The sequence below is a fragment of the Pollachius pollachius genome, assembly GCF_949987615.1.
Source record: "Pollachius pollachius genome assembly, chromosome: 13".
Classification (NCBI taxonomy): Eukaryota; Metazoa; Chordata; class Actinopteri; order Gadiformes; family Gadidae; genus Pollachius; species Pollachius pollachius.
Window position 1 is genome coordinate 21177437 of NC_136946.1, and position 22459 is coordinate 21199895.

Sequence of the window (22459 nt, forward strand, 5' to 3'; positions counted from 1 at the left end):
TTCCAGTTTTGATAAATGTTTTATATGTTTGATGCTTGAAAGTAAAATTAATTATTGAACATCCAAGCTAGTATTTGTCTCTCTTTTTACAAATATAGGCCCATTGTTTTGTGTGTCTTGCCTTGTACATTTGTGTATCCTATGGCTGCTGTCCTCAATAGTTTTTGAGTATTCATCCATTGCTATAACATTTGAAAACAGGGTTTTCAATGAAAATCATATATTCAAATAGATAACTCATCGGTCACTCCTAAATCTCTTTTAACTATCAAATAGTGTTAGAATACACAACTAGAGGTATGGTGGTCTGCATGAGAAGGGTGGCCTGGAATGGCATCAAATTCCCGGCCTGAATTATTGTCCCAGTCCGCCACTGGCTAGAGACGCTAGAGGTCAGCAATACTCGCTGTCGCGCAATGACGTCGGTAAGGAAAAGTGGAGTTGAATTCGTTTTAAACAGTGCTGTTTTTTCCTATGTATGAAAGGAAGCACCTTTTCATATCTCCTTGACCCGATGACGTTTTCCTCAAAGGTTAAGGAAAGGAGGCATAAAGGTTAGGAGATTTGACTTTCTGAATAGGGCCATGGTGGGATCGTAGCCACGCCCACTTTGGTTTCCGCGGGAAACTGAGACTTTACTATTCTGAAAGTAGGGGGACGAGAAAATATAAACAGTAGGATTGTCTGTATTAGGTGAAGGCACACAGCATCCTCGTTAGAAATACTAATCGAAACGTATGAATACATTTTCTGAACGTAAATATGCATGTTAAATGAATCCAGTTGAACTGACTGAATGCAAGAGCAAAAATACATAGCGTGCTACACCCCTCCTCCCAGCCGTTGGACTGTGACTTGGGCTGTTCATTAAACCCTTCGTAGCCCATTCATTTTCAACAAACACGGGGAAGTTTATTACATCCGTTAAGACCAACGCCAATGCAACAATGACTTTAACGTCAGAGGTAAGTGTTCAAGTAGAATCGAAAACGTCTCAAATCTCCCCTTCATGGTTGTGGTGAACTATTGGCATGAATTGTCAAATTTCCCAATATAACTAACATATTCAAAGTGGTTCGGCTAACGTAAGCTAAATTGATGCAACTTTTCTGTCCGTAATGAATTGCCGATGTGTGTCACATGACAAATTAGAAGTATTTGTACTCTGACGGTGAGCAATTGGCTGGGTCCAGTGAGATGTCTTTGTTACCTGCGCCCCATCTTGATACAACTAGGTCCATAAAGGCTCTCTTGTTTCGCACTACCGATGCACTCGCTCGGACATTTCATTACTTGCTGCAGAAATGGAATGAAAATAGTGTCTCTGATGCTGGTGTTGTTATCTCCCGCTTTTGAGAACATGTTATCCAAGAAAATGTTTCTGATTCTGAAATCAATCAAGTCTTCAAATCAAATCAAGTCTTCAACCACATTTATACATTGTCCAATTAAAATATACTCTCAGTGTCTCTGCCATTTCCGTGCCATGAGTACTAGTAGTAGTAGGTTGATGATAGCAATGCAATGCTATCAGGTCAATGTTATGTCTCTCGTGTCTTCAGACGTGTTACAAGTCAAAGTTCATCACTGCGGAGCTGGCGCGTCTGTTTAGCCAGTCAGACGACGAAGAGGACTTTGAAGGGTTCAATGATGAGGAAGAGGTGGAGGTGAGCGAACGGCTCGCCAAACCCTCAAAGCATAAGGTAGGAGGAGTGGATCAACACGCTTCCCACTTTGTCAATAGGAACAGGTTAACTAGCAGTATCACAGTGTGTGTGTTTGTTGGTCATTTCTAGATTTTTGAGTCAGAAGGCAGCGACATAGACACAAGCTTCTACTCTGATGACGAGGCCGCCCAACCAAGGAGAAGTCTCTGTGTGGCTTTGAAGTATGTGTCTTTTTGTCTCTGTTTAATATCCGTGTGTGTCACATGTGGGACCAAGACAAACTCTGGTGTGTGTGTGTGACATCAACCTATAGTTCCACATGTCAAAAACATCACTCATCATTTCTCCAGGTTCCCTTCAAAGAAAGCCCCCACACCCAAACAGGAGCTCCCTGAGGAGAAGATGAAGGCCAAGAAGAAGGAGCTGGGGGCGGTGGCAGCACCTCCTCTCAGGAGAGCTAGTGTGAGGAATAAACTGAAGGAGGTGGTGGTGGTGGTGGCAGCAACCCCCCCCTCCTCTCGCAGTGTGGCCAGAGAGCGGAAGAAAGAGGTGAAGGAGGAGAAGTTGGAGGAGGAGGAGGAGGAGGACGACGATGACAGAAAAGAGGAGGCCCTGTGTCTGAGCTTAAAGAAACGGGACAAGAACATCATGGAGAACAAAGCCATGGTGCGTATCCCAAAGGAATTGCTTTGTTCTCTGTTGTACCCAAAATCGATTGGTAATGTGTATGAATGCCTCAGTTTACCGAAGACTAGGGAAATCATTGCAGAAGATTCAACCCTAAGGGCATTTGTCCAAATTCCCCCTGGGTTGTGTCACAGTTGCTAAGATAACACACTCTGATTCAAGGCTGATTTGCTCCCTCCCTCGTCTATGCTGCTTTAGATACATGGTTTGGGGAGATGTAGAATGAGATGTTTTTCAGTTTGTTGTACACTGCCACACTACAGTCTACACAAAGGCTTTCAACGCGGTACCCTTCGTTCGGGTGTCTCTAACTGCGACTCCAGACCGGATGGTGACTGTGGCCCTCTCTTTGTCCCTACTGTCCCGTTTAGCTCGCCCAGCTGTTTGCCGACCTGAGCACCATCGCCGAGCTGAAATCACTCGACACACCGCAGGTGAGCGTTGCTAGGCAACACCGCAACCACCGTTCCACGACGGTGGGTTACGGATGGGAACCGTTGATGGCGTCGCTACGGAGATGCCCCTCGCATTGATCTGTGACTCATAGGGCCCCCCCAGTGGTGACTGTTGTTTGGTTGACATTGTTCCATCTCCCTCAGAGGAGGAAGAGCGCCGCGGGCCAGACAGCCAGCCCCCGCAAGCGCAGGCTGGAGTCGCAGGCCGGCTCGGAAAGACGCAACCCGGCCCGCAAGGCCCGCCCACGAGAGCACTTTGGGGTGGAGGAGAAGCCTGAGTCCCCCAGGGGAGGTGGGCACGGCCCCAGGACCGTAGACATCAGGAGACTGGTGGAGGTAAACTGTGTGTGTGTGTGATTGTTTAAAAGTATCTGCTAAATGATCAGGGCGAAGAGGAGAATAGGCATGAGAAATATACAGTCATGGCGCTGGCTGTTGCTGAGCCTGTATGGGCTCAGGGCGCTGCAAGGCCCTTTGGATACAAGCCCCCCAGATGGCCTGTGTATGTATGGTTTAAAATGTGACCTGAGGGGAGTCTGCTTCAGGTTGATGAGGATGGCGTGAAGATCGCCAAGAAAAGGCCGGTGAACGGAGGCTACAAGAGGGGGCGATACATGGTGCGCTCCGTGGACGAGATCACCCAGGAGGACCTGAACAACATTGCCTTCCGAGCCAAAGACAAGATCTGGGACAAGGACCACGTGAGACGCCGCTGCAACAACCACCCTGGTCATTTTAATGTTTTAATGTTGTCTCCTGCTTGGATTTCAAGGTTTCAAAGTCCCCGCATAGAATTCTTGTGCATTATTGCCCAAGCGGTATGCTTACCAATGTGTGGACTGGTGGAGGTGGGATGGACTTGTATTTTATTGGATCAGCTGGTGACAGAGTGTTTCTGTGTGACACCTTGTGGTGGAAGGCCTGGCTGATCAGAGTCTGTCTCGGTCTGTGTGGTTTCCAGGGCAGTTCCTGTCACCAGTGTCGACAGAAGACCCTGGATACTAAGACGGTGTGTCGTAGCGGGTCCTGCGTGGGGGTCAAAGGTCATTTCTGTGGGCCATGTCTGAAGAACCGCTACGGAGAGGACATCCGCGAGGTGCTGCTCGACCCGGTCAGTAAAACACCCTTCATGATCGACTACTGGGAAACTACTGAGTGTTTGGACTGGAGCCGAGTGGCTTCAGGGCTGACAAGGGCCTTTCCCTTAACTCACGAATAACCAAAGGAATTATTTTAAAAGCGCAAAATAAACACACACTATTTAGTTGTTTTTTATTTAATGTGTGATTGCACAGATGTGATTCGAATGTTTCGTTGTTTTTAGAATAAACTCAGTGTTTCCCATACATAGACCAATGTGTGGCGCAGTGCCACAGAATCAACACTGAGCGCCCCAAATTGATTCTGCTTTTTTCTTTTTTTTAAGTGATTTTTAAAAATAAATATCATTCCGTTGATTCTGCTCCGCACAGCACTCTTTCTCCCTGTCATTCTTGTTCACACACGCACAGAGATAAGTGTGCATAAATGCCAATGGTGCGCGGGTACACTACCACTTATTGGATAAACCCGCGTATCATACATGTACACGCACTGACAGCGGATTCGCCCGCTCCTCCTCTCAATGCGCCTACAAAGGCAAACCCGAAGCAGCGGGATATGTAAGGGATAATGTATAGAACGCTGGTCATTATCAGGAAAATAAGCCCCGACACGGCGAACAGGACACCGAAGCGCAGCGGCAGAGGGTCTGATCAAAAACTTATCATTAACACCCCTATTCTTCATGCAAGGACGGATCGACCCAATCAGGGCGCCAATAGGGCGCTTCTATGCACGGCCATCGTATCAAACCCGCCCATTCAAGGTAAATGGTTCTGATTGGGAAAGGTCTGCTGGAAATCTGTCTTCAACAGGAGTTGTGCCTGAGCTCAGACGTCCGGTTCCCAGGCTTATGATGGCCTATTGAAATCCACGGTATCTGACATGATGCAGACCTCTACCTGTTCCCTTCTCTCTCAGACCTGGGCCTGCCCGCTGTGCCGCGGCGTGTGCAACTGCAGCCTGTGTCGCAAGAGGGAGGGTCGCTGTGCTACGGGCATCCTGGTCGGACTGGCCCGCTACAACGGCCACGACAATGTCCACCAGTACCTGGAGAGGTAGGGACCCTGACCCATTATAAAGAAAGTGTGTCTTTGAGGGAGAACCTTGGTAGTTTCTTTAGCCAGAAGAGACGAGCCACAGGACTGAATCCTGAGGGAGGGATCAGACACGCATGATCTCCAGGTTTCCCCGCAAGTGCGAGCAGCAGAAACATGGCCTGGAGTTGACTTTTCATGTGTCCCACAGCATTCAGAAGGAGCTGCAGTAGAGGGAGGAGGAGGATCCCCCCGCCACTGGATACTGGAACCAACCCTGACAGACGGACCGTTCTTGACGATTTTTTTTTTTTTTGTTAAGTTAAGTGTTGTAAGTGCCGTTATGTCTCAACATGTTTGTGAATGTAATTTTCTACATGCCTACACTGTAAATGTGTTATTACTGTAAGAAGAGCAGGGATTGTTGTGTAACTCTTTTTTAACTTGACTAAGTTGTACTTTTGTCCCTTCTATGGTAGATTTTTAAATGATGCAACTGGCTTTACTCTGTTCAAGCTGTTTTATACTGTATACACTTTAAGGTTTTAATAAAGCATTGCATAGAAAAATGAAGCATTGGACTATTGTATCAATGGAACGATTTTATCACAGTCTTTGTCCTGTCTTTTAGTTTTATGTTAACTTGATGAAAGGCAAATGGTAACTAATAACCCCTTGAAACATTCTGCTAATAGGCATGCTTGGTTAACAGAGGAACCAAAATGTGTTTCTTTTCTAGAATGTCATGAGCTGGCCCAAGGCTCTTCCTCCCCAAAAACAGGCCATTCATTAACACATGGTTGGTTAGCTTTGTCTATGAATAGAATTGGATGTAATGCCACTATTTACCAACAGGGGTTGCTCTTACCATTGACATCAGTGCGTCAGCTTCAGATTAGAAAACTTTATCGATGCTGAAAGCAATTTATTTCTGAATAGGGTGCCCTGGTGAAATGATTTATTTCTGAATAGGGTCCCCCCATACTCTGAATGGGGGGACCGCCTCTGTAGGACGCAGCTAGGTCCGCTCATAACCGTGTCCCAGGAGCCGGGAGAAGTACTTGAACACACTTTTGTCAGTCTTAGATTTAATCTGATATGAACATATGATAGATTTAGGGATTTATTAGCAGAGGCTTATTCTCTTTAATGATTCCAATGGGGTTTTTCCAAGCCTAAATCAAGTGTCCAGTGCCGTTTCCTCAGGGTCCTGTTAAGGTATGACCTTCTTCTACATCCTTGATGAGTTCCTACTTGTGATCTCTGACAATCATTCATTTAAGGATTTGTCTAACCTTATATCTCCACAGATGAGTTGGAACCCCTTTGCTCAAGGCGCCTGGCAGCACCTCTTCTAGGAAACCCTTATACCCATACCTGCTCACAGCCTAAACAATGTGAAACTGCCTCTATAGTTTAAATTATAATATACTGTCATATCATACATTTACAAGTTACTATTTTTCAATAAAATAAATTGAGTGAGTCAGGAGTGAGTAAATTGTCCTGAATCCATGAACAGCATCACCGTTGTCTTGTGTTTGCACATCTGAACGAGGGGCAGGTGACCAGAAGAACCTTTCAATAACAAGACCCCCACACAGCCCTCCAGTTCCGGGCGCTGCAGATGCACCATCATCTCTATTATCAGAACACAGAGATTATAGGCTATTAGAGGGCCGATGGGCGTGAGAACGACAGGAGACAGGAGGTGAAAGCGAGGGAGTCCATATATGGACAAAGACATTAGAGAGGACTCTGGACGGCACTGCTGGATTTGGGTTTGTGGGATTATTGAGATATGATTAGTCAATTATTTATATTTAATTTCAATGATTCGATCTAAGCGATTTTGGTAACTCAACATTAATAAATGTATTCATGATTCATATTACAGAAACACAGAAAGGGCAGTTTTAGTCACTTTATTGTCAAGTGTTATGCAGGCAACGTTTTTTTCTATTTTCCGACTTGTATCTGTTCTTTTTCATTGACAAACACATCTGTACAAACTGATTTTTAAAAATATCAATAAACCAAAGCCTTTAAGGCTAATCTGGCAAAAAAAACATTATCAAATGTCATGGAGATAAACATTTTAGAAAAAGATTTACAAATGAGATGTCACTATAAAATATAAACAAACAAAAAAAAAATGAAACAAAAGTTCAACACTAAATATTACGAAAAAGACATCTACTTTTTTTAAACAATATATTTTTTGCGTTCTTATTTATTTCTCAAAAAACACATTATGGCGCACAGAGAAGAAGAAATGGTCAGTCGTTATTTAAAAAAAGAAAAGCAGCACTACCGCAAAAAGCAAAAACAATGAACAACCAACTGAAACATGCTGTACACACACCTTAGATCCAACGAGCACAAGTACAACTCCAGCAAAAAGGCAAAGATACCAACCAAAGATCAATAATAAGAAACATATTCTGGGCTCTGTTCATAAAGTAGCAGATGGGTTTTTTAAATTATTTTTTTGGGAGGGGGTGAAAGGGGGGGAAATAAAATTAAATAGATACGATTATCTTAATCAAAAATTTGTCACGCACGGAACTAACATGGAGCAACATCACCAGAAAAAAAGCATCATAACATCCACGTCGCTAAACAGGAACAAGCCCCTCCCCCATCCCCCAGACATGTCTCTCCATCCATCGGCCTTTCTTTCCCCAGGTTCTCTTCCTTCCTCTGCTCCCATCTGCTGTTCAGAGGCAGAACCCCACAGCACCAAGTAGGAGCCCCGGGTGGGTGTGTTCCCTTACCCTGAGTGTTGCTCAGCTGGGGCTACATGTGCATCTGACAGCCTCGGAGACTACTGAATGTAACATACGACCATTGTGCCATTTCATCATTGCTCGCTGTCTTGCACACATGCACACACACGCACACAACCACACGCACACACACAACCAAGGTCTCCCTAGATGTTTGCAAACAACCTCAAAGTCCACTTTCCGCAGTAATACAGCTTGTGTTAAGGCATTGTCGTACATTAGTCACACAAGTGGCCGAAGGTGCAAGCAGAGAGGGAGCGTGTGCGTGCGAGCGCACACACACACACACACACACACACACTAAAATAACCCTTTTTTTTCGCAGAGGTGAAATCGGAAATGGAAACCATTATTCGTTATCTACCAAACGCTATGCAGCTATCATCACTCACGTAAAAACCCACTTGCATAAACTCTTTGCGAATGTACAGCCGTATAGACATTCTACCTCTGTTCAAAACCCACCAAATAAAAGGCTCAGGTGTTTGAAGTCTTACCCCAACCCACCCACACAAAATGACAGCAATGCTGTCGCACACTGCGTGTTAGCCTGGGTGGGCGGACTTGTTCTGTATTCAGAAAAAAAAAAAAAAAGCATACCCCCCACCCTAGGCAATGTAAACATAATTTCGTTAGGATTGTCGTTAATAGTATTGCTTTCACTACACAAACCAAGTTGTAGAAAGCTAGATTGTTTTTCTCTTCTTCTGTATAGAAACATCTTCATTTAACGGCCAAGCAGGCCTTTATAGGAATGCATTATTATTTTATAAATCATATCTTTTAATATGTGCTTTTTTCATCGCTAGACTTTTTTTTCTTTTAGACCTATGCCCTCTTCTGATTTCTTTGCTTGAATAACAGTTTATCAGTTGACTGGTCTCTATGGAAACATCAATACCTGAACGGAACCAGAGGATCAAACTCGGAACGACTGAAACCTTTTCCCATGTTATGTCTGATCCTCTCTGACTGCACGGGACTTGGAAAACACACACTTAACACACACACGTCCATCCACTCACTGACATTTTTCTGACATCCCATGTGCAAAAGGTATGTACATTTCTTTGTAAGAAAGAACATGGTAAGAACATTGTAAGTACAAATCCTACTAAACAACTAAAACAGTCATTATTAAGGAGAATAATCAACTAAATGAAAACTGAATACAATCGTAAATTGAAATGTCCAATGGAAATAAAATGTAATGCTTTAAATAAAATAACAAAAATCCATTAATATCTCTACCACACACACACACATATATATAATATATATATAAAAAAATATATATATATATTATATATATATATATATATATATAACGTATATATTCTACAGACCTTTTGCATATGGGAAGTGCACACAGGACATCCCAAGACTGATTGACCCTCGTTAAAGTCCAAATGATACCAAGCAGAGACCCCACAGTGTGCATAGAGATAGATTCTGTTCATTGTAAAAATCAAACAAAAAATATGTCTTTTCATATTGGTGTCATGTAGAATCTGGCGGGGGGGGGTCTCCATTTTGGGTTGTGCTAGTTTTGGGTAATACCCATTGCTCCACCATATAATCAACTCTTATGCAATTCATTACTTTACAAATCTCAAACTCAAATCTCATCCCATTATACTCTCTAGATTTTGTTTAGTTGCTATTATTATTGTTAGGGGGTCTCTTTTTTTTTTTTACTTCGGTCATCATTCACGTTCTGCCTCTTTTTGAGTATTTTTCCGTAAAAATTCCACAAAACAAAAATATACAAATTTTTTTGCAAAACCCCTCTGGGCTGACTCACGGGACCACAAACGACAACACAGACCTCTGGGCAGGCTGGGCGGGCCTTCATTGTCTATTCAAATTCCTCCTCTTCCTCCTCCTCGTCTTCTGCCAGGTGATTGGATGCGCTGGGCGTTGCCGGGTCCGAGTCCTGAGTGAGCGTTGCCACAGTGACGATGCGTGGCGGGCTGCCAGGGCCCTCGCCGCCGCCGGCCTCCTCGTCCTCCTCCTCCATGTCCTCGGTGGTGATGATGGCCACCGACGCGCCCGCCTTCTTGTTCTGGTGGGTCTTGATGTGCTTGGACAGGTGGTCACTGCGCATGAAGCGCTTGGAGCACTCGGGGCACTCGAAGCGCTTCTCGCCTGCGGAGGAGGGGAGGGGTTCAGGGTTAGAAGGGGGGGCCCCACCAGGTGGTTCACCAGGTAGAGCTCGTACCATAAAGGACTGGTCTTTAATGGTTAGAGCTCTACCCGGTGAACCACCGTGGAGAGAGCGTACCGTCTGCCTCGCGCTCTGCACGGTGGTTCACCAGGTAGAGCTTGCATCATTAAGGACTGGTCCTTAATGGTACGAGCTCTACCCGGTGAACCACCGTGTGGAGCGCGTACCATTAAGGCCCAGACCCTATCGCAGCGACCCGGGTTCCATTCCTGCCCCTGGTCCTTTGCTGCTTGTCTTTCCTTCTCTCTCCCATACCTTCCTCTCACTCGACAATAAAAAGCTCACCCTCATCCTCATCTTCAAAACCGCTTATCCGGGGTCGGGTCGCGGGGGTAGCAGCTCTAGCAGGGGACTCCAGAGTTCTCTTTCCCGGGCCACATTGACCAGCTCTGATGTGGAGGGATCCTGAGGCGTTCCCAGGCCAGTGTTGAGATTTAATCTCTCGACCTAGGCCTGGGTCCTCCCCGAGGTCTCCTCCCCACACTTGGAGATAAAAAAAAGGAGCAGAGCGCGACGGGTGGAGGGTCGACGAATGAACCAGGAAGTGGGACGGAGAGAGGGAACTTTAGGGGGCCCCTATGTTACCCCAAGGTGTGTATGTGGTTATTACGAGCCATTCCATCCAAATCCATTACTTACATTGAAGGTTTGAATGGAACGGTTATTATGAGGAGACTTGGATGGCCGTGCTCCACTGTCTCCTGCCTGGCTGTCAAGGAAAGGACCATGTGTATTTATGAAGCTGAACGGGAGGTCAATGCTGATCATGTTTCGGGTCAACACTAGGGTTGAGCACTGAAACTCGGTTCCAGTAGGGAACCGGTTCCGACGTAAACAGTTGTAATGAGATCGAATAAGAACGCACATTTCGGTGCCTCATAACGGTGCCTGACTTTTTTTAACGCCCCCTGCCCCACCCCCAAGGTGTTGCGGCATCAACTTGCGTTAGTGCTGGGCGGTATACCGGTTCACACCGAACAACGGTGTGTATTTTCGGTAGAATATGATTTTTTATATACCGCCATACCGGTGTATTTGATTACACAACGTTCGGAACGCAGCGCCGCGCAAAACTGTTTCAGACGGGACCCTTAGGTCCATGACTGCGAGGCGTGGGATTTCAGGCCAATTGGAGTGTGTCATGGCTTTCAAACATATACACCATAAAGCCTATGGGCGCCTCGAGACTCGGGACGGACTTATCAACGCGCTGCGGCATCACTTACTTCATGTTGTTTTGATAGAAGATCGGCAGGTTGTAGTGTGTGTGTGTGTGTGTGTGTGTGTGTGTGTGTGTGTGTGTGTGTGTGTGTGTGTGTGTGTGTGTGTGTGTGTGTGTGTGTGTGTGTGTGTGTGTGTTGCGAGCGAATGTCATTTCAAAGTAACAAACAATTAAACAAACTCAAAGCCGATGCATGCATCCAAAACTATCTGTTCAAAACCAAATAAACAAATCAAAAACAGAGCGCTTATTCGCTTAAAACACTTTATTTTATTTTCAAACCTTGCGAACTAATACGCCGCGGTACCGAGCGGTTGAAAACAATGTTGGTGTCTCCTGTGGCCTTGCGCACCTGCGTTATATACTTAATATGACTGTGGCAGTAGCCTAATGTTGCGCCATGCACGCAAGTGTAAACGCGAGCAGCCTGCCTGCTTTCAACGAGTAATTATTATTATTTGTAATTATTTTTATTTAAAAATATATATATAATCAGTCACAGCACTCACAGCAGCCTTTCCTCTTCGGGTAATTGAGTAATTTAATGCCAACCGTAAATCTTGCATATCAAGTAGGCTAGCAAACACCGTTGCCATTCAACTCAGTGTCCGCTGACTTTCTGCTTACATTTACATTTACATTTAGGGCATTTAGCAGACGCTTTTATCCAAAGCGACTTACAATAAGTGCATTTGTTACAATAAGTACATTTATCATAAGAAGTGAAACAATATATCGCTGTCGGTACAGTAAAGATGTTCATAGAACCAAGTGCAAGTATTACAATCGCTAGGCTAACCCATTCCCCGTGTAAAGCAGCGATAGCAGCTACTGTAGATACTACACAATTAAGTACTTTGAAAAAGTGTAATGTACAAGTGCCAGGACGTACAACATTCAATGGTGGCTGTGCATTGGTTTCTATGCAGAGTCGAGATGAACTCTGAACAGGTGAGTTTTGAGTCTTTTGCGGAAGCTGGTGAGCGACTCTGCGGTCCTGACTTCGGTAGGGAGCTCGTTCCACCACTGAGGTCCCAAAACAGAGAAAAGTTGTGACTTTGCTGATCAACCTTTGCTTGCTCTTAGCGATGGCGGTACCAGACGTCCAGCTGAGGTAGTTGAGCGGAGGGATCGAGCTGGGGTGTGTGGCTTTACTAATGCTTGGAGGTAGGCAGGGGCAGTTCCATCGACTGCCTTGTATGCCAGTACCATCATCTTGAATCTGATGCGAGCTATTACAGGGAGCCAGTGGAGGTCTCGAATTTGCTTAATGTGAAACTCATAACAAGTCGTGCACGTATGCAAGTGTGTGCATTTTCGTTTTTCTTAAGTACCGGTTTTAGCACCGGAACCGTTTAAAAGTACAGAGTAGGCACCGGTATCGGATAAAACCCAAACGATACCCAACCCTAGTCAAAACAGAGGCTCACAAGATCTACTCTGGTCTCGCTCCATTTGCCTAATCGTATTCCAGTGGTTCCAGCATCTCTTGTGCCATCCAATGGATATGGTCTTTATTTTCTATGCGCTGTTTTCCTACCTTAAGTAGCTCTCTCTTATTAATGGACAATTCTACACCGTTGTACGTTGTACAGAATGATAATTTAATCAGGACCAATTAATTGAAGTAATTGATCTACTGAGAACTATAAACTGCAGGGGTTCATTCCTTCCCTTAGCCCACATCCTTTACTGGCACTCTACTGCCTTCAATGCTGTGACGACTAGGACTACTATTCAGCAGGGGTGAGCCCCAATATTAGAATTTTGGATATTCTGTCATTCGGTACATATTCAAATCTCTATTCCGTATTCGGTTATTAATTGGTTTTTAACGTCTATGCATATTGGGGGACTGCGGCTAGAAGGCTTGGTTACATTTTGTCAGAATATCCCAAATATATATGTACAGGTGATATACGTCAAATATGGGCTGAACAAACTGTGGGAGTGTGTGTGGGTGATGGCTGGTTGAAGCAGCCTCACCTGGCCAAGTCTGATTGGACTCAGACTTGTTAGTATGACAAATATTAGTATGACTAGAAACAGAAGCGATGCTTTTTCTCTTCATGGTGTTCCGTCCCCCACAGACACTAGTCCTGCCCTGAAATGTGTTTTTTCACAATGTTCCAACCATCTTTGGAATAATTGGAAGTAGGCCTACGCTCATACTTTGGAAACCACGTGTATTCAGAAACCTCATTCATGAAGAAGCAGGCAGGGTTTGTCATGTTATTAAATCTGTTATTCAAGCGTTGGCCATTAGGGGTCATCCAAACCCAGTACCCTTTGGCCAGGGAGTCCAAGCAACCTCCTGAAAGCGACTACAAGGTTTCTACTACAAGTTACTGCAAGCTACTACAAGCTACTACGAGTGACTGCAAGTGACTACAAGCGTTCTACTAAAATCTACTACAAGCTGGCTAATACAAGCTACTACAAGCTTGCTAATACAAGCTACTACAAGCTGCCTAGATGGCAAGCGGCAGAGGCATATCGAGGGGCGACACATTTCCCCCAGAAAGGCTTTCCTAAGAATATGTCAATATGGTTATGAATAAAAATTTAGAGAGAGTGTGCCGTCCACAGCTCCGCAGCGTTTTGCAAACCGGCAGAGTTGGGGGACAGGGCTTCTTCCACACCCCCCCGAACCCAGCCACGGCCCATCCCGAGCCCCCCTCCACGTAGCCACGGCCCAGCGCCCCCGCCCCCCACGCCCAGCCCTGACTCCGCCCTGCTCACCCGTGTGTGTCCTGCGGTGCCGCTGCAGCTCGTCGCTTCGGGTGAAGCGCTTCCCGCAGAAGATCCAGTTGCAGACAAAGGGCCGCTCGCCGGTGTGCCAGCGCAGGTGGGCCCGCAGGTGGGACGTCTTGCCGTACACCTTCCCACAGCCCTCCATGTGGCACACGTGCTGCTTCTTTTTGGAGGGGTCCCCGCTGTTCCTGCAAACCCCCCCCCCCCCCCCCACACACACACACACACACACACACACACACACACACACACGCATTGTGGTTAGCGGCAATGTTAACCTCTAACCTCTAATCTTTTTCAGCACTGAGCAATTTATATTTTTTCTGAGCACACATTTCAGCACTGTGAGCAATTTGCAACCACGGGACCTGCCGAAAATTACCACAAACCTGCGTTTACCATAGGGGATTCAAAGGGATGACAGCAAATGCATCAATATGTCTACAAGGTTGATATTTATTCAATATCCTTTATTGTGGTTCACCTTTGGGAACATTTTAATGATGGTGTTTTACCAGTCAGTTTAGTTGAACTTAAAGGATCTTTGGTTGAACATCAATAAGGTTTAGAGAGGTTATTATGAATGGTTCACTGGTTATGACTGATAATGATATACAAAATAAAAGTATGTGTTTATTAGGTGTTTATTCATTTCTCAGCAGGTACAACATTTAAGTGGAACTTCATAGAAAGAAAATCGCTAATGCAGTGCTTAACAATAATTATAAGCCTACACAATCATTACATGAAACAACTGCATATATGTATTAAAACAGAATTAACCTACATGATTCAATAACTAAACATATGTCAAAATGTTGTTGCAGTAATCAAGATCACTTTGATACATATTAGGCCTAATAGGTCTAATTGAAAATATTGGAAATTTCTACCTCAAATCTTCTCTCCCCTGTCTTTGTCCCCTTTTCAGTGGTTGTAGACCTTGTCAAGGTCTATAGGACCCTCTTTTCGCCTTTTTTTTTAATTCTCATCAGTTGGTCCAAATGGAAAACTTCAAGGCGGTTGCGCAATTTTGTCTTAATGGCATTCATTAGACTGAAGCTAATGGATGCCAGTCGGCGCTAGATGCTTGGAATGTGCAACAAATGTCAAGAAGTTGTACCAGATCTGGAAAATGCTCACTTTTCAGCGACCAGATTAGGATCTCAGAAAATGACTTGAGCAGTCCGATTTTCCTTCTTTCATTAACCATGAACTTGTATTTGTTGTATTGTTGACAAATGCGCCCCGGGACCGTATTGTCTGCTTCCTCCAGAAGCGGTTTCGAACTTCTTCACCAGATTGATCACGTCATTCAGCCCATGATCAAATTCCCCAACTGCATGATCCAACGTGTCCGGCTCAAAGGCAGCCCACTCTTTGAGCTTATTTTCAGGGATGCAGGCATCCAAGTTCTCACAAACTTCATGGACAAACAGAATAACGTCTCTTGTGTTTACTGCACTCTCACTGTCCAAAACTGTGAGCGCTGGTTTGCCCCAGTGAACTCGCTCTCCTAAATATTGCGCACATAGTTTCTGAATTTTCGCTCTGGCAATGCAGTGCCCATCCATAACCGTAATGTTACTGCGCTTTAAGCAGGTACACAGCTGAGCGAGTTCCTCAAGCAATTCTGCTAGAACAGTGAATGCAAATTTGTACTTGGTGTCAGTCAGTTTTCTATGACAGTATTATGCAATGAGAGAGTCAGTTTCTTTGGAGCAGCATTAGGTCAACGTGCTGAAATTTTGCAAAAAAGCGTGCACAGCTTGGTAGCGTGACAGCCAACGCACTTAATTCAAAGGCCTAAAGACAGTGAATCCACTTCCAAAACCTGTTTCATGATGATCTGCAAAACATGGAGTATACTGTCCCGAGTAGCGTTTCTACCTCTTTCATTATCGGGACATCTTTCCATGCGTCATCAATCCCCCTATGGGCCACGCAGTGTTGCTCAGTCAGGTGCGGTACCTGATGCTTCAGTAAAGCAGCCCCTCCTTTATGTCTGCCTAACATGACAGAAGCACCATCTGAAGTAAACATTACCATTTTGTTCATATCCAGCGCATGGTCTACGTAGAACTTGGTAATGGCATCAAGGATGTTTTCTGCAGTGCATCCTGAAAGCTGAATGATTTCAGAAAAAACTGTCTTGTCACTGAAATCAGTTTGCTCCCGAAACTTAATGTAAAGCACAAGCATCTTATGCACTGAGATAGCGATACTTTCATCCACAATTAGTGTGTGGACACAAGCACTTCCTATGCTGCTTATCATCTCAGTCTGCTCAACTGAGTTGATACAGTCCACAAATTCAAAAGCATAATTTTTGCTTCTCTCACTCTGAGGTAGGTTGACGTATTTCGTGTATACCCTGAACTGATAACATGGACATGTTGGTGTTAATTGCTAGCATTACATTGTCGATCAATATTTTTATTTGTTCAGGGTTAGATTGTGCTCTCTGAATTCGTCCATCTCGGGATCCATTCGTTTCAGTGAGAAGTTGATCGATAAAGTTTACGTTCATGTCTTCTCTTAATGTTTTCAATGTGTCTACATGGACTTTCTGTGTCAGATGACGCTTTAGGTAATGAAGATTCCCCTCGGACGTTTTCCCACGAGCGAACTCTCCTTTTGCTTTTGCCTCCAAGCAGAATTTGCAGATCACGCCACTCCTTTCTTCATATGTAAATATGTCTGAAAGCTGTATCCTACCTGGACAATCTTTTGTGTCAGTTTGGACTACTTCATCCAGCCACAATTTTTTTAACGTTAGGCAGACCTTTTTCTGGGGCACCTGCTCTGCCTTTCTTTTCGCCATGGCAGGCACGTAGCGAAATTAGCGCCAACCTGGGCTAGTGCCACTATGATTGACAGCTGGCCCACCCTATCAGAAGGGCAAAATTCGGCAGTTTGAAATTCAAGGAACGAAAAATAGCCCATATTATAATGTCACACAAAAATTTGTGAGATCAATTTTGTTTCAATAAAGAATCATTATGTTAGAAATATTTACAGAAAGGCTCTTTTTGTTATTTTTTTATATTCAGCACTTAATTCTGATTGGGTAAAGCTATGCAGGCGGTCGCAGCATTCTGAGCCTAGACAGACACGCAAAATGACTTGCTGGAGGTTGCCGCAGCTCTGCAAACATAGTATGCGTTGATCGCCGATTATAAAGACCAGGCAAAACGTGAGCTTGTAGCCGTCATCATTCGGTATATTCACCTGGGAATAATTAAGCGGGCAGTGGGTTTTGTTGCGACTGAAGACATGAGTTAAACTGGCATATCTCACAAAATTCTGGGAGTGATCGAGCCTCTGCAGCTCGACCCATCACTGCTGATTCAGGCTGGTGATGGGCCTCTCTCTCCCTCTCCAACCCTCCCTCTCTTCCACCAAATTCAGTGGCCACCAGGACGGATTTAGATCCAAGCTCATCTCTCTCCCTTTCTCTCTCTCGCTCGCTCGCGCACTGCGATCACACTCAGCAGGCACACAAGCACCGTACATCCGGCTTGGTTGTCAGACATGTCACCTTAGAGGGAACATTGGTTAGCGGCATTCAGGTGTGTTCGCATGTGTGTGATTAGTATTCAAATCAGTAGTGTGTGCATAGTGTGTCCACCTACTTTAACACATCAACATTTTTCAGTTTATGAGATTATGATCAGTTTATGATCGTATATATGCAATTATTAAAAACCGGTAATCGATACAAAAGTTTGGGTGCAATAAAAAAAGAGTTTCAAGTAACTTCTGTATGTATTTTGAATCTTGCCTCAGCGAAACAATGAAACTATTCTCCACTCTGCTTTGGCTTTATGAACAGATTAAAATCACAGAGAGCACTAGTGAACCTGGTGTACCGTCACAGCTCACTTTACTAAACCTGTGTCTGAGTGAAAGTGGACCACTGGAGCAGCAGAAACAGAACATGGGGCAGGAGGCAGAAATACATCAGCTCCACCAGCCAGAAGGCCCTGGTCATCCAGATGCCCAGAATAATAACGAACCCGGTGCGAAACACATGATCACCACCCGCCCTCACCCGCCCCAAATAGCACACCTTCTCTGAGACCTGTGTGTGTATGTGTGTGTGTGTGTGTATGTGTGTGTGTTCTGGTAGAGTTACCTCCCCTCGCCGTCGCGGCAGTTTGGACAGGAGCAGGCGACGCGTCGCAGCCTCTTGCTCGGCGGGCCCTCCTGGTCCGACGAGTTCTGGACCAGCTGGTCCGGACTCATGGAGGAGCCAGATGCCACGTTGCCCAAGGTGACCGTCACCGGCGGCGACTGAACTTTGACCCCCTCTTGACCCTGGGGTTGACCTGAGGGTTACAGATCCAAAGGGAACACTGTTTAGATGAGATTCAGAAGGAGTGTGTAGCTGTCTTTAAGGGAACAGCATCCCCATGAGGTTGAGAAAGTACTGATACGAGTAGAGCTACAAGCTACGAGTAAATGATTGATAAGATTGGTGTTACTGAAAACTCCACAGATCAAACAGGAAGAGAGCCAAATAGGAAGTGTTACGCTGTCTTTCTGTTTTCTGTTTACGAAGAGTTAAACCAACAGGGCAATAGCTACCTATTATCTGTTGTTGTACCGGGCAGCTGAAATGCTGCAGCCACATGTATCGTGTGTAGCTAATCCCCCTGTGCGTAGTATAAAACAGCTGGTTAGCATGTAGCTGGCTAAGGCGTGACATGGCTCTTTACCCTGCAGGCTGGTGATGGTGAGGGGCACACCCTGCATCTGGACCCCCGCGCCGCCCAGCCCGGCGATGCTGACCGTCTGCACCCCGGACCCCGGGTTGATCTGGGCCGCGCTCAGCGTGAGAGGAGCCCCGCCCAAGGACACCAGCCCCCCGCCCCCCAGGCCAGCACCGCCCCCTACGGGGGCAAGTGTCAGCTGCTGCTGCAACGTGGCCCCCAGCGCCCCCTGCAGGGACATCCCCCCAGGGAGCTGCAGGGTCTGCCACGTTATCTGTCCATTGGACGCCATGGTGGGGGCCCGGATGAGCACCTGGGCCGGGTTCTGGAAGGCCTGGATGGGCTGGAGGGTCTGCCCGGGGGCCAGCTGCAGGGTCTGGATGTGCTGGGGCTGCTGGCCGGAGGCCTGGCCCTGGGGCTGCAGCTGGATCTGTTGCAGCACCTGGTGGCCCATCTGGCCCAGGACCACCTGCTGGATGGTGCCGCTCATGTCGGGTTGGTTCTGCAGCCCGTTGGCCAGGCTCGGAGAGTCCGTGTCGCTGTTCTGACCCTGTGCATCTGCCCCTCCGCCGTCCAACCCGGCGCACACCACCTGGCCCCCGTCCGACATCCCGTCGCTGCCGGCAACCGTTGTTATGGTACCGGTTGTTCCCGTCCCGGATACGGTTGTCGTGGTGACTAGCTGGTTGCCGTTGGCGAACGAAAAAGTGCCGTCTGCGGATTGAATGAGCTGCACGGCCCCGCCCGCTCCCACATTGTTAATAACAGGCAACGCCAGGGTCATGCCCCCGAGGTTGATGGGTACTGTCATCATCGGAGCCTGGGAACCCGACAGGGCCTGCAGCTGGATGGGGAAGGACTGGGCGGGCCGTATCTGCAGCGGGACCCCCTGGTTGGCTGAGCTGGTGAGGATGGCCTGCTGGTTGGCCGGCTGCAAGATGGTCTGGCCCTGGCTCTGCGCCTGGATGAGCTGCATCTGCTCCGGGAGCCCGGTGATGGAGGCCGTCTGCGCGGGGCTGATGTGGATCTGCTGGCCGTCGGCGGTCTGCAGTTGGGGGATGACCTGGTACTGGACGCCGCCCCCCGCGCTGGGCATGTTCTGGACTTGGATGATTTGGAATTGTTGCTGCTGATTGGCTGCCACGCTGTTAGTCCCGCCTATCGCCTTCATCTACCAGAGGAGAATGAAGACAAGTCAGATTCCACGCTTTCCAAGAGTAGCGAGATGGAGACGAAATGGAATGCAAATGCTCTCGGCTGCCGGCCACCTCACCTTGCGCCCGCCGGGAGAGCTCTCGCACGGCATGGTGGTGGCCAGCGTAACCGCCACCGGCTGGTGGGCGTTCTCCTTGGCCATGGCGGGCGCAGTGGTGATGATCTGCCAGCCGTTGCCTGTGAACTGGGCGGGCACCAGCTCCAGCTGCTGGGGCAGCAGGGCCTGGGCCCCGGACGTGTCCAACACGAACTGTCCCCCCTGGAGCTGGGCCGACTGCAGGGGGATCTGTTGCTGGACCGGATGGACCTGCTGCTGGGCGCCCTCCACTCCTCCCTGGCCTCCGATCTTACTGCAGGTGGCCGCGAGCAGAGCCAGCGGAGAGGGCTGTGAGGACTCCTGGGTGGGGGGGGGGGGGGGGGGGGGGGGGGGGCAGCGTGAGAGAGTGGGGGAGAAAATAAAATAAGAGAGAGAGGGTGCGGAGAGAGAGAGTGTGAGAGAGAGAGAGAGAGAGAGAGAGAGAGCGAGAGAGAGAGAGAGAGAGAGAGAGAGAGAGAGCTGCCACTGGGGGTGGGCGGTGTAACAGGAAGCAGGAATGGGTGGGCGTGTGAGAACCACATTTCTCTGTCCTCAGTGCATACAAGAAGAAAATACCTCCTTCTCATTTTCTCTCTCTTCCTCATTCTTTCTTTTCAAAGGAACTAGGCCGCTATAAAATGCCCCATACCTCTTACACTCACAGTAGACACTGACTTTTAGGACCATAATGGCATTGGAATCAACAAGACCACTATGACTAATGTACTTATTAAACAACATAAGATGTACTTAGAAAATGCCAATTTAACACCATCAAAAGCCAATCAAGCAAAAAAAATGTTAAAAAAAGGCTTGAGGAAATGATTTTGAGGCCGTTCCTCAACAGCCTGTTTAAACGCAGTGGTACTAGGCTAGTAGGAGAACTATTGCAGACTAGTCACAGGGCTGGAGGGGCTGGTTGTTCTCAACAAGGCAGCCCAAAAAAGCAGGAAGTGAGCACAGCAGAGAAACGCCCCCAGTGCTGGCGCACACACCACAGTACATCCGTGGCCCAGCAGACAACTGAACTCTGCTCCGTACCTGGGATCCAGAACTTTTGCCCTTTTTAGATGCTTTCACTCCTTCTGTTCCCGATGTTTCCTTCTTCAAGTCTGCAAAATGAAACAAAAGTTTCGTTGCAGGATCATGTTCAGATAAAAGTATCATGTATTTATGTCTGAATAAGTGTATTTGCCTAGAGTCCAAAGTGTACAACATGGCCACGCCACTGTAAGTGATCCGCATGTTTCTGCCACAAGACATTGCAAAAATCACACCACAAATGAGGATCAAGCGTGGATATAATTAACCAGTCGTCTCATCATCAACATCAAAAGGGACAGAAGCATCAAAAGGGACAGAAGCCTTTCTGTCGGGCGGCAAAAGATGGGTGGAGACGGGGAGGGGGAGGGTACCTACCGCTCATAACGCATTAATATACCGAGGGAGAGGTGTACTTCAAGACAGAAGGCCGGACGGGGATAGTGACGGAGGCAGGCGGCAGAAACGGAGGACGGCCTCTATTTTTTCCGCGAATGGTTGGCGCTGGGTTGTGGCGTATCTTCCCGTTTGACGAAACCACCCACCCGCCAGGAAGGGCGGTACCAAGGAAGACGGTGTAACGGCGAATAACGGAGAAAAGTCCCGTCCTCACTCCCCTACCCCCTTCACAGCCCAGCGAATATTCCTCTTCTCGGAGAACGCATGAATGGTCCAGAAACTAACAAATTAGGCTTTGCGAGAATTATGTCCAGAGCGAAGTTGGCGTTGTGTGATGGCAGAGGCCCACCCACTGCCATTTAAGCACCAGGCCAACACCCTCTCGGCTCCTCTCCTCGTCGCGAGGGTTTCCTCTCGCCGCCCGGAGTGCACCTTGTCGCCGTTCTTCATGCAAAAATAACCGCTACCCGGATCTGTATTTGGTGTGAATTCTTTATTTCTTGGACAATTGATTTAGCAAAGATACAGAGAGAAAGCTGTGGCTTTTGTGGGCGGACGCGCTCCTCCCACTTATTCAGATTGGATGACAGGATTCCGCGTGCGAGGGTCGAGATGGGAGTTGTATTTAGAGAAGCCTCGCCTTCTCCACCGTGAGCCGGTGTGGAGGACTACTGCTCCCATGATGCCCTGCGCGGCACTGTTCGTTTTTTTGTCATGTTGGTTTGAGAGGTAAAAGGCGATGGGCGGGGACTTTTGTGTTGTGGGGGTTGGGCAAATAAGGGCAGGAGGCGTGGGATAATTTACCTTTTCTGTTTTTACTATGAGGGTTACATTTGTTGAATAAGAAAGTAGTCCTCAATAAATGCATTAAGGACATTCTTGCTGAAACATAGAATAGGAATAATGATCCCTGTCCAAAAATATCTATGCCTATATGGAGACTCTTGTCTATTAAGCTTATAACATTTAACCTGCTAAAGGAAATGTTGTACTGTAGTATTAACATTTGTTGAACAGTGTAGAGCCACAACATGTAATTCAAGCCTGCTGTTCCGCAGGCTTGATAAGCGGAAC

General features: G+C 46.9%; 2 protein-coding genes across 2 annotated transcripts; one reads left to right on the forward strand and one right to left on the reverse strand.

Annotated features, from left to right (window-relative positions):
* The first annotated feature begins 912 nt into the window (after positions 1-912).
* cdca7b (cell division cycle associated 7b) lies at positions 913-5373 on the forward strand. Its single transcript, XM_079749903.1, has 10 exons — positions 913-965; positions 1563-1703; positions 1797-1888; positions 2018-2333; positions 2726-2788; positions 2954-3145; positions 3355-3510; positions 3771-3920; positions 4832-4968; positions 5159-5373. The coding sequence occupies exons 1-10, from the start codon at positions 948-950 to the stop codon at positions 5178-5180; spliced, it is 1287 nt and encodes a 428-aa protein (XP_079606029.1). The 5' UTR covers positions 913-947; the 3' UTR covers positions 5181-5373.
* A 1515-nt stretch (positions 5374-6888) lies between these two features.
* sp4 (sp4 transcription factor) lies at positions 6889-21915 on the reverse strand. Its single transcript, XM_079749575.1, has 7 exons — positions 21365-21915; positions 20987-21057; positions 19928-20266; positions 18661-19825; positions 18078-18270; positions 13928-14127; positions 6889-9884 (listed from the first exon to the last, which is right to left on the reverse strand). Exons 1-7 carry the CDS (start codon positions 21369-21371, stop codon positions 9595-9597), a joined length of 2265 nt encoding a protein of 754 aa, XP_079605701.1. The 5' UTR covers positions 21372-21915; the 3' UTR covers positions 6889-9594.
* Positions 21916-22459: the final 544 nt, after the last annotated feature.

Coding starts and splice junctions, on each gene's coding strand:
- sp4 (XM_079749575.1), bottom strand. Junction 20,267..20,986: donor GCAAAAGTTCTGGATCCCAG/GTACGGAGCAGA, acceptor CCCCCCACCCAG/GAGTCCTCACAGCCCTCTCC. Junction 18,271..18,660: donor CACCATCACCAGCCTGCAGG/GTAAAGAGCCAT, acceptor TGTAACCCTCAG/GTCAACCCCAGGGTCAAGAG.
- cdca7b (XM_079749903.1), top strand. Junction 3,921..4,831: donor GCGAGGTGCTGCTCGACCCG/GTCAGTAAAACA, acceptor CTTCTCTCTCAG/ACCTGGGCCTGCCCGCTGTG. Junction 4,969..5,158: donor GTCCACCAGTACCTGGAGAG/GTAGGGACCCTG, acceptor TGTGTCCCACAG/CATTCAGAAGGAGCTGCAGT.